The sequence below is a fragment of the Balaenoptera musculus genome, chromosome X (genome assembly GCF_009873245.2).
Source record: "Balaenoptera musculus isolate JJ_BM4_2016_0621 chromosome X, mBalMus1.pri.v3, whole genome shotgun sequence".
In the NCBI taxonomy this organism is placed as follows: Eukaryota; Metazoa; Chordata; class Mammalia; order Artiodactyla; family Balaenopteridae; genus Balaenoptera; species Balaenoptera musculus.
Window position 1 is genome coordinate 89165539 of NC_045806.1, and position 12550 is coordinate 89178088.

Genomic DNA, 12550 nt, shown 5'->3' on the forward strand with positions numbered 1-12550 from the left:
AACAAGTCAAGGATTCACACTTTTGCCACTTTTATTCAACATAGTATTGGAAGCCCTAGCCACAGTAATCAGACCAAAAAAGAGATATAAAGCCATCCAAATTGGAAAGGAAGAAGTAAAACTGTCACTACTTGCACACAACATGACACTATATAAGAAAACTCTAAAGACTCCACCAAAAACTGTTATATCCTATAAATAAATTGAGTAAAGTTGTAGTTACAAAGTCAATAAACAGAATCATTTGCATTTCTATACACTAATAGCAAACTATCAGAAAGAGAAAGTAAGAAAACAATCCTATTTACAATTGCATCAAAAAGAATAAAATACCTAGGAATAAATTAATCTAGGAGGTGAAAGACCTGTACTCTGGAAACTATAAGGCATTGATGAAAGAAATAGAAGATAACAAACAAATGGAAATATACACTGTGCTCATGGATTTTAAGAATTAATATTGTTAAAACGTTCATACTATGCAAAGCAATCTACAGATTCAATGCAATCACTATCAAAATCCCAATGGCATTTTTTACAGAACTGGAACAATCTTAAAATTTGTATGGAACCACAAAAACAACCCCGAATAGCCAATGCAATCTTAAGAAGAAGAACAAAGCTGGAGGTTTTATGTTCCCTGATTTCAAACTTTACTACAAAGGTATAGTGATCAAAACTGTATGGTACTGACACCAGAACAAAAACAAATACACAGATCACTGGAACAGAAAAGAGAGCCCAGAAACAAACCTATGCTTACAAGGTCAATTAATTTACAACAAAGGGGCTATGAATATACAGTGGGGAAAAGACAGTCTCTTCAATAAATGGTGCTGGGAGAACTGGACAGCTACATGCAAAAGAATGAAAGTGGACCACTTTTTTGGGGGACCACTTTTTTATTCCCTAAACAAACAAACAAACACCACCCCAAAATGGATTAAAGATGTAAATATAATACCTGAAACTATAAAACTCCTTGAATAAAGCATAGGAAATATGCTCTTTGACATCCATCTTAGCAATAATTTTTTGGATCTGTTTCCTCAGGCAAGGGGAACAAAAGCAAAACTAAACAAATGAGATTATATAAAACTAAAAAGCTTTTGCACAGCAAAGTAAACAAACAACAAAATTTAAAGGCAACCTATGGAATGGGAGGAAACATTTGCAAATAACATATCTGATAAGGTGATAATATCAAAACATATAACAAGCTCATACAACTCAATGTCAAAATAAAAAGCAGTCTGATTAAAAATGGGCAGAAGATCTATATTTTTCCAAAGAAAACATACAGATGGCTAACACATACATGAAAAGATGCTGAACATCACAAATCATCAGGGAAATGCAAATCAAAACCACCATGAGATATCACCTCACACCTGTCAGAATGGCTACTATAAAAAAGGCTAGAACTAACATGTGTTGGTGAGGATGGGGGAACCCATGTGCACTGTTGGTAGGAATGAAAATTGGTGCAACCACTATGGAAAAGAGCATGAAGGTTCCTCATAAAATTAAAAATAGAACTACCATATGATCCAGAAATTCCACTTCTGGGCATTTATCAGAAGAAAATGAAAACACTAATTAGAATATATATATATATATATATATATACACACCCTTATGTTCATTCCAGCATTATTTACAATAACCAAGATGTGGAAGCAACCTAAGTGTCTATCAACAGATGAATGGATAAAGAAGATGTGATATGTGTATGTATATGTATGTATATATATACATATATATGTGTGTGTGTATATATACATAATGGAATATCATTCAGCCATAAAGAAGAATGAAATTGTGCCGTTTGCAACAACACGGATAGACTAAGGGGGTGTTATGCTAAATCAAATAAGTCAGTCAGAGAAAGAAAAATACCATATTACTTCACTTATATGTGGAATCTAATAAACAAAACAAATTAACAAAACAGAAACAGACCCATAGAAACAGAGGAAAAAACTGATGGTCTTCAGAGAGAAGGAGTTTGAGGGGTTGGGTGAAATAGATGAAAAGGATTAAGAAGTACAAACTTCCAGTTATAAAATAAATAAGTCACTGGGATGTAATGTACAGCATAGAGAATAGTCAATAATATTGTAATAACTTTGTGTGGTGACAGTTACTATACATTGTGGTGATCAATTCGTATTGTATATAAATGTCTAATCACTATGTCATACACCTGAAACTAAAATAATATTTTAAGTCAGCTATACTTCAATAAAAAAGTTAAAAAGAAAAAATAATGTAAAAGAATAGCCTTTGTTATGGGTTTGTTTAGGTTTGTAAGAGAATGGAGAATTGTGTGGTAAACAATAAATACTGTTAACTCACGGAAAGTGAGACTGCAAAGGTGAAGATGAGACTATTATGCTTTACTTTATATACTTTTATTTCATAGTTTTACTGTTACCCTTTTTTTACAATAAAGTTTTATTAGTTTCATAATTTTAATGAAATATGCTTTTTCTCTGGATTTAATTTTCCCTGACTACTATGAAGTAGAGCAAGTTTTTATATATTTATTTGTTACTTGTATTTCTTCTTCTGTGAATTGCCTATTCATAGCTTTTGCCCGTTTTTCCATTGGGGATATTTTTTTCTCTATCAATTTTTAATAGCTCCTTGCCTATTAGTGAGATTAAGAATTTGTTGGTCATATATATTGCAAATATTTTTCCAGGTCCATTGAATTATTTTAGTTTTTATGTGATCAAAGCTAACAGTCAGGCTTCCCTGGTGGTGCAGTGGTGAGAAGGTGCAGTGGTTGAGAATCTGCCTGCTAATGCAGGGCACACGGGTTCGAGCCCTGGTCTAGGAAGATTCCACATGCCGCGGAGCAACTAGGCCCATGAGCCACAGCTACTGAGCCTGCGCATCTGGAGCCTGTGCTCCGCAACAAGAGAGGCTGTGATCGTGAGAGGCCCGCGCACTGCGATGAAGAGTGGCCCCCGCTCGCCGCAACTAGAGAAAGCCCTCGCACAGAAACGAAGATCCAACACAGCCATAAATAAATAAATAAATAAATAAATAAATAAATAAATAAATAAATAAATAAAAAGCTAACAGTCTTTTCCTGAAGCTCTTAAAACAGTAAGTTAGATCTATATGCTTTGCTGTGTATAAAATATTAAGTGAAATAAAACAAGTTGCTGAGTGATATGTATAGTACAATCTTATCTTCTCATTTAAAAAATAGAGGAAAATATATTATGCTTGCATATTTTTATGAGAAAAGATAAAAGTATGGAAAGATGAAACCCAGACAATTAACACTGATTATCTCAATGATGTGAAATGGGAGAAGAAGCGATTATTAACTTTTTCTTTACACATCCATATATGACTTGACTTGTTACAGCAAGTATGTATGGTTATTGTAAATGGAAAAATATTAAAGAATACTATCACTGTGCTTTCAGTATCCTCCTTGGATGAGAATGCATATCATGTAGGGCATGTACCACTCTCACAGATTCTTCTTGGAAGCACTATAAGAGGAATAATTGATTGGATTTGTTCCCTAAATTATGGTTGGGAGAGTAGCATAGTCACACATTCCCAGAAGTAACACACTACCCCCCCCAACACACACACACATACACATACAAAAACCTGACCTTAAAGACCCTCTAACGTTTGAATACTGCAAAGAGAAAAACAGAAGAAATGGAAGTACATACTTGCAGATTGTGATTGAGAGTGCACTTTGTGTGGTAACGCCTAGGATCAGGAGGAGGCTAAAGGGAGAGGGAAGGAGGGGTGGCAATGTTTGCATTGCTTGGCACTTGCTACACATATAAAAATAGCTAGTTATGTCTTTGAATTCTAACCAAGTGTAGCATTTGTTCTGTGACTTTATATAAAATGTAGTTTCATGGGTGTGACTTAAGGATAGTACATGTCCCTAAGTTGGAAACAGAATAGCAATGTCTTCTGAGTGAATAGCCAGAGACCACAATACATAGGGGAAAAGAACAGTAGTTGCAGTTTCTCAGAATTGGAAAGGATTTAGAGTTGCTTTAGTTCAATCTACCTTCTAATCCATGAGTTCTTTGTACAAATCCAGGGCAGATGATCCAAGGTAGTCTCCTCTTGAAATATTTCCAGTTAGAGAGAGTTCTTTCCTTCATAAAGCAGCTAATTCTTTATAGTGACAACTATTAGAATGTTCTTTATATTGCTATATGTTTTACCTTCTTGGAACATCTATCCATTGATCCTTCTTTATTATGACTTCCCATTAAAAATATGTGAAGATAGCTACTCCATCTCCCTAAGCCTTCTCCTCAAAAGGCTGTACATCACCAGTCCCTCAACATTTCCAAATGTCATAATTTCTAAATTATTCACCATTATTCACTTTCCCTAGTTTGGAGACTATTTAATTTGTTTAAATATAATATTCTGAAATAATCAGCCCTCTTCTGGTGTCTTTACCGGGGTACAATTAAGAAAATTGTCCTTGATTTGGTTATCTTACTGGTCTTTCTGGTATCACTACAATACTAGATTAATGTTACCTTTTAAAGTTGTTTCTCCCCTTCTTGTTCTTATGGAATTGATTATTTGTTTTTCAAACCAAGATGCAAAAATTCACACTTATATCTGTAAAATGTCACCTGGTTGGTCTGGGCCAATATTTCTAGGTTCTTGCACAGTCCGATTCTCTACAGGATACCCCTGCTACTTTAATGCTCTAGTCCATGCCCAGAGGGAATGCAAAATGCCATAAGCAAAAACAACCAGAGGAACAAGACAGCCAAAAGCCAGCAGAACGGGCCTTCATTTGTGCTTATTCTTTGCTCCACTTCAGTTTGCCCCCTGCCTCCCTTTCCTAACCCCCTGCTCATTCATCATTCTAGCTTCCTGGCAGCTCCAGTCTCATCTCTAGTTTTATCTTCTCAGCTTGTCTGCTTCACTGCCTCCCAAACCTATGGCCAATTTATTGCTTGTCTTCTCTACCCTATTCTGACCTTGGGACCCTTTCCTTTGAATTAACCCTAAAGACTACCTTATGTCTCAGCCCAATCACTTCCTTAGCTCTACTTCCTTCTTGCTCGGCCTTGGAGTGGTCAACCTATATATTAATAATTCTTCACAGTTTGGGTTCATCAACAAAAGTTATATGCATGTCTTTCATGTTGTCACCTAAAACACTGATAAGTAAGTTGAAAACCAAGACAAGGACAGAAAATCTGTATCACATTCCTTTTAGAGTTTCTCTCCTTAGGATTCTATTTATTTTTCCACTAATTTTAACAAACCGTATTTCTTAAATCATAGAGAGCTGCACTGTCCAGTATAGTGGCCTCTAGCCATTGTATAATTTTAAATTATACACTGTATAAATTATGCACTGTATAAATAAATTTAAAGTTACCTCAATTAAAATTAAATAAAATTTAAAATTCAGTTCCTAAGTTGTAATAGTCACATTTCAAGTAATCAGCCACATGTTTCTAGAGGCTATCATACTTAATTAACAGTGCAGATATTGAACATTTTTACCACCACAGAAGTTCTACTGAACAGTGCTACTCCAGAATATATATTTCATTATGCTCAGCATACCCTTATATCAGTATCACAAATTCTCTTCAATTTGCTATTGATTCGTTAGTCAACTGTTTTGTTCATCTAATCATGCCCTTCTGTGCTTTTTCCATCCCACATTTGCCTATCTAGACTAAGAGGATATTATAAGATTCTTTACTGAAATAAAAATACATTGACTATAGTAGCATCCTGGTCTACTTGGTGAGCAACTCATTTGACTAGTTATTTATTGCTTTGTAACAATTCATCCCAAAATTAGTGGTGTAAAAATATCATCTTTTCTTATTTCTCATGTTTTCTATGGGTTAGGAATTTAGGAGTGGCTTAGTTCAGGGTCTGTCATGAAGTTGCAGTCAGATGTTACCTGTGAGTGCTATCATCTTAAGGCTTGAATGGGGCTGGGAAATTCACATCCAATGTAACTCATTACATAATTGGCAAGATGGTATTGGATGTTGTCCACAGGCCTCAGTTCTTCTCCATGTAGGTCTCACCACAGGGCTGCTTCAATGTCTTCAAACCCTGGCAAATGGCTTTCACCAGATCAAGCAATCTGAGACACCTAGGTAGAAGCTTCAATGTCTTTTATGACCTAGCTTTATAAGTCATACATTAGCACTTCATCCATATTCTATTGGCCACACAGGTCAGCCCTCATTAATTGTGGGAGGATACCACACAAGGTCATGTCATGAATGACAAGATGCCTGGTTCACTGGGGGGTACCTTGAAGGTTGATGTCACATCATTCAAAATAAAATATGAGCTGGTTTGTCATGGTACCTTATTAATGTATCCCTGCTTGCTCCTGGGAAGTACCTCTTAGGAGCCATCTATATAATATTCTGTGAGAATTCCCTTAGAACCAACATCAAGGTTACTGGTCTATAGTCCCTGGAATCTATCTTTTTGTTCTGTTTTGAAAATTGGAATTTTGCCTGTTTTCAAATTTGCAGCACTTCTATTATATTCCGAAGATCACCACAATCACATATGCAGGTTTTTTTTTTTAATTTTAAGTCTGTCATTTTTATGAGCTTAGAGATTTGCCCCTCAGCACAACAGCTGAGTACTCTCTATCAATTTTCTCTCTTCTCCAACACTATTGTGTAGTGTATCACAATATTTTTTTGTTGAAGTAATGTTCTCTCAGGACATTCTTGATTCTGTGTGTATTTGTGCGTGTATGTGTTGCTCTCTACAAGACAGAACCATGAACAAGAATCCTACTTCTTGAGATATAAATTTAAAAATAAGGGAACAAAAGAATAAGGAGAGAATGCCATGTGTGTGTGTTTTCCTAAAGTTTATTGTCATAGAGAATGGTGTACACCAAATTGTTAACAACTTGGGGGAGGGGGTTGTGGTGGTAGTATGTGATTGGATGGAGAAGGTAGAGACTGTTACCTTTTTCTGCATTCAACTTTGAGTTGTTTGACATTACAATGAGTTGATATTTTCTAATACAATAATATAAGACATTAAAAATATGCTCTCTATCATTATTACTTCCTCCCCCAGTGGCAGCGCTGTGACCTAGATTTAGGAAAGCATTGCCCATATATTTCCTTTCATCAGTCTATAGCACACTCTCATAACAATACCACTTCCATTTTCTCTTTCCTTTTAATCCTCAATCAAAAGGATATCCATCCTACTTATGTAATGTATTCCTTTCTACGTAAATGTTTAATTTCTTAAACTTCCATGCTATTTCTCTTTTCCTTCTTTTATTTTTCTCTCTTTTCAAAATACACACACTCTAGTTGTGGATTGCTAGTTGCAACTCACTTTTTTAAGTCTCAGTAATATTATGGAGATTAAACACACACACACACATACTTCAACTTTACTATGTTCTTTATACATTATGCATTCAGGGCCAAATCCCAGTTCTGTTGGATCTGAAGCTTTTATAATTTTGGGAGCCCACTTCAAAACAGAATATAAAATTGCCAATGCAGAATTACTAGTACCACTCCCAGGCCCTTAGAAGTGCAAGTGAGTTATCTTGAAGCATAAGCTTCATTACCATCCTGGTAGATGTGTTCCTATATGTGTTTGTGCTAAGGGAGGGAGGCTGGCTAGCCTGAAGTTCCTGGGTTGGGAATTCCAGGACTAGGATGGTATGGCCTTCAAAGAGGGAAAAGAGTGAGAAAAAAGGAAGCCCCATGGCTATCTTCAGAAATTCATCTGACTTTTGGTTTTAATCTCCCTGTTTTAGGTCTCTTTATAAAACAATTGTCTTTTTTTAGAGTAGCATTCCAGTTTTCAATAGCGACAAGACCCATGTTCAGCCAGGATCAGATTTCCAGGGCCCCATTTTAGAAACAAGCATAGCTCAAATCATGCCGAGCTTAAGAGCATTCCATGACAAGTGACAGAAGCTTTGCAAACTATGGTCAGAAGGCACATTTCATGACCTTTAGCCTGAGAAACATCAGGTGGTTTTTTTTTTGCTTTGTCCCCAGAAGATTGACACATAGGAAAAATCCAAAGAATCAGTGGCAAGAGTGTTGGGGACTGCGGCAGAAATCCTACAGTTTCAAAGTTGTCTCCAAAAAGAAGAATGAAAACCATAAGAAGGTCCTTTAGCCCAATGGTTCCCAAAGGAGGTTCCTCCCTCAAAGAGGAATCCTGAGGCTCTTAAAGATAGGCCGCCCCAGCCACTCACATGTATACTGGGAGATATTGGACCTTGAGTATTTACAATCACAAATGTGCAAAGTATCTTGTCAAGAAGATTGCTATGTAACCTAATTCTGCTATTCCCACGCAGGATCAGTAATGTAGGCGGCAAACTTGTCCTAACAGAAGTTTACAAGACACTCATTTTCATACCCAAGGTGTCAGAATGGAGGAAAAACAATAAATGGCAGACCATTTTGTGTGTTTAAATGCTTAACAGATGTGTAATAAAGCATTTTATGAGATTCATTTTTAGTGTCGATTAAGATATATATTGCCAGTTATAAATGTATAAATGAAAAAAGAAGAAAAAGCATCCTAGAATCTTTTGAATCTGTATTTTTCATAACACACACATGCTCTTACAGTATAATTTCTCCAGATTATGGCAATTAGCAATTTACATGAAAAAACAAATATGCAATTCTTTGTATACAAAGATGAAAGCATCGCTGGCTGGCCAGAGGTGAGGTGCTATCAAGGGCCAAAGAGTAGAGAGATGCACACTGGCCCTCTGGAGGATCAAACCCATACCCTTGGCACCATGTCTGCAGTACTCTTACCAACTGAGCTAACTGGCTGTAACCTTGCCATTTAGCGTCTCAGGTCTGCTAAGCACGATTGCTCACAAACACAGCCTCCTTCAAGTCTCCACTGAATAAGGTTTATTTTCAGCCAAAAAACTCTCTAGAAGCAATAGGAATGGATTTTAATATTTTCTAAGCATTGAAAATTGCTGGGTTTTTCCTCTGGAAGTTTCTTAAGCTTGAAATCCATGATTTTTCCCTGTGAGGTGATCCACTTGGTAATCTCTGCGCAGGCAGGTCACAGGCTACTCTTGGGCTAGAGCTGGGTTCCATTACTTCTTATAAAGCCCTTGTTATTTCTCTTAGGAGGGCTTGCAGGCTGAAAGCAGGGAAAGGGGAACTGGATATTCAGGGGCCTAGCTAATGTCATCTGATCTCACTTACCCTGAAGCTTTTTTGAATTTGGCTCCTCTTCACACAGTCTCAAAATATGCACCGGCCCTTCAACAGTCATTGACAAGTGGGTTCTGGAGTCAGGCTGCCTGAATTGGAAGCCAGGCTCCTCCAATTACTAGCTGTGAGGCTTTAGGAAAGTTACTTCATCTCTCTGTGCCTCAACTTCCTTGCCTATAAAACAGAGATAATTTAAAAGCTGGAAGAATTTTTGACAAAATTAAATGAGATAATTATATTCAAAACACTTCGTCCAGAACATATAGCAAGTACTCAATAAATTTTAGCTATTAAAAAAATAACAACAATCAAAAGTTACAAAGTGCACAGGGCCTTAAGATAACAGAATGGATTGGAGGAGAAAGGGATGGAATAAATATGGGACATAAAGTGTTGGCAAAGAAATTATTTCTGGGTAAAATACAATCTGACAAGTTCCTAGACTCTGGATTGACTAGGGTTATTTTCACGCAGTTTGAGGTCAGGAAATAAAGAGAGAAAAAAGAACACTTTGGAAGGGAGAAGGGGAAGTGATGGTTGTGGGGTGAGGGGAAAAGAAGTCCTGAAGTTGGAAAACAAGTGCCCTACTTCAGGGTTTGTCTCAGCCTCATGCTTGGGGGCCATCTATTTGCCTTCTGGTCAGCTAGCCGGGCTGACCTTCCCCAAGCTGGCCACAAAAATCCCCATAATGGCAGCTTACAAGGCAAAGTTTCCACGCTCTTCCATGACTCCTTTTTCCTTGAAAATAATAATAACTTTAAAAATGTGTAGGTTCTCTGTCAAGTTCTGATCAAACACCTAGCTTCCCCTCCCCCTACCAGGGGGGTTCCACCCGGCGATGCGGCTAATCCCCATGGAGTCAAGAAGCTGCTAGCCTCCCACGGAGCCTTGCAACTAGAGAGCCCAACGATCTAGCCTGGATTCTTTTGCCTGGTCTGGACTTGTCCCCTTAGACAGGCTAAAACACTCTCTGCCATCGGGGGCCACGGGGCATTTCCCCACACCCTACCGTCAGCAAACTGCATTGTTAAAAAAAAAAAAAGTCTCAACACTTGTTCCCTTTAGCAAAGATTCTCTTCAGATTTCCTTTAAATGTTGTATTTCTTGACTCTCTTGATTTCTAAAAACTAGATATGTATTAAAAAGTGTAACTTTCTATTAATTAGCTCACCTGCCCAGCTGTAGTTATGAAATGTTATTTTCAGATTAATATTTAACAAGATCTAGAAGAGTTTTTCTGATCATTCAGGAATGCTTAAACTGTGTTTTAAAAAGGCAAGATTTTGTGCGGTGGAGTTGTCAAGATTTGAATTCTTGGAAAATAAAATTTGCTTGGTTTACATCATATTTGAATTAACACGAAAATTCGATCCAGAACATCCGAGTTTCTTTTTGGGGGGAGGCGGTAGTTGGTTTTCCCGCACCCGTTCACAGAGAATTTTCTTTATTTAGCGAGACCGGGTTCCTCAGACTGTGGCGATTACAGAACTCACTGAGGCTCGGAGGTTAAGGAATGTAAAGGGGTCAAACTCGGAAGTTGAAACAGACACGAAATAAAAAAAATCCACCAATATAGAAAGAAAATAATAACAAAGTTAGAAGCCTGGGTCAGAAATGGTGAGCTCCAGGTCTGTGGGAAGAATTATTCCTGTAAATCTTCCTAGTGGAGGTAGAAATTTTTTACTTAAAAAAGAAAGAAACCGGAAACAAACCCCCCACATCGCGTTCTGACTCCGGAGTGCGGGTGCGCGAATGCAGTCGATGAGCTCAAGGGAAAGTAAGCAGCCTTGGGACGTTTTCTAAAGTGTTCTTTGCAGTGCAAGAGCTTAGAATGCGGTTAGTTGTACACACCGACTCCCTTTCCCATAAACTCTTCGAGAGGTGCCTTACCTCTCAAGGTTAAATCGCCTCTGTCAGATTCTTTTAAACCGTGTATCGGACCTCCTGCGCCTTGTGGGGAAACGGAGGCGAACAGCCTGGGCACCCGGAAATGTTCTGCAACAAAGGAGCGAATGAATGAAACCCGGCCCAAGAGCTGGAGACTGGGAAGGACGCAGGAACTTTCTCTGAGCTTTGCGAATGCGGCGCACTGCAAACTTAGGACCCGGGGTAACCAGGGCTTCTGAGACTCAGTCTCTCTTAACTCCCAGCACCTGTGAACAGGTGCGGTTCCGACTGGGCAGCCTGGGCCTAGTACCAACCAGCCCGGGGCTAGAAGAGATGTAGACCCCCTCGAGGGGACTTCGCAGCGGCCCTGTCCACGCTGCGCTGCCCTAGGCTAGTGGCTTCGAAGACCAAGCTGTGGTAGCCCTGCGGCGCACTTGGTGTTTTCTCCCCGCCCCGCCCGCACAGGGGCTCGCCTAGGTCTGATCCCTAACCCAGTGGTAAGTCATTTCCTTATCTATCTTGATGGGTCTTTGCAATAAATGGAGCAATAAAATTAGAGGAGCAGAAAGAGAAAATAGACAACTAGAAAAGTCACAAGTGTTTCGTGGAGAGGTGAGGGCGCGGGCTGTTTGGACTGCGGCAGAGCTGTGGGGCCCAGACTGGGAGCGGCGCGGAGCGGGACCGGTTTTCCGGGGCTGGCAGCTGCCTCGAAAAAGTTTCCTGTGGAACACTCGCCAGCGGGGGCGGGGGCGGCGGGCTCAGCGGTGGACGTGGGAGGGGGCGGGCGCCGGGGGCCGGCTCGCAAACCGTTATAGTCCTTCAGCACCTCTCTCGGCCAGTGGCCCCCTCGCCCGCCTCCCCGCCGCGGGGCTGCCCACCTGGCGACGTGACGCTGCACCAATCCCCTTCGAGCTGCTCCCGGGCCCCCTCCTTGCACCGCCCCCCTCCCCACCCTGAAAGAGGCGCACCCTGCCGGGACAGACGCTGCGCTCTCGCCCTCGGAGCACCCTTCTCACTCCTTGGTCTCCGGGACGGACGCTCAGACTCTTCTCTCGCCTTAGCCAGACTCGTTTTCCCGCCTCTCAAACTCCGGCTTCCCTCCACTCCTCGCTCTTTTCCCTCCACTTTCCCCTCCTCTTTCTCCCACGCCGCAAACCCTGGTCCCCGTTGCTTTCCCCGGCCCTTCCCCTTCCCTTCTCCTCCTTCGACTTCTGCCCGCTTTCACCTCAGACTCCCCGAGCGTGCCTAACTCAGTCGCCCGCTCCGGTTCCGCTCGAAGCCATGGCGGGACCTGGGGGTTGGAGGGACAAGGAGGTCACGGATCTGGGCCACTTGCCGGTGAGTAGAGGACGCCCGTCACCCCCGAAGTGCTCTCTTCTGCGAGTTCTGAGCATCGATGGAGGGGACAGACG

The 12550-nt window shown here is 40.1% G+C and overlaps 1 protein-coding gene across 2 annotated transcripts in view; it reads left to right on the plus strand.

The window, feature by feature from the left end:
- Positions 1-12167: 12167 nt before the first annotated feature.
- Positions 12168-12550, plus strand: part of NRK (Nik related kinase) — a 143064-nt gene continuing 142681 nt past the window's right edge. For both annotated transcript variants that reach the window (XM_036839057.1, XM_036839056.1), the window contains exon 1: positions 12168-12476. In XM_036839057.1, the coding sequence (XP_036694952.1) occupies positions 12420-12476 (57 nt within the window). In that variant the 5' untranslated portion in view covers positions 12168-12419. The remainder of the gene's footprint in view (positions 12477-12550) is intronic.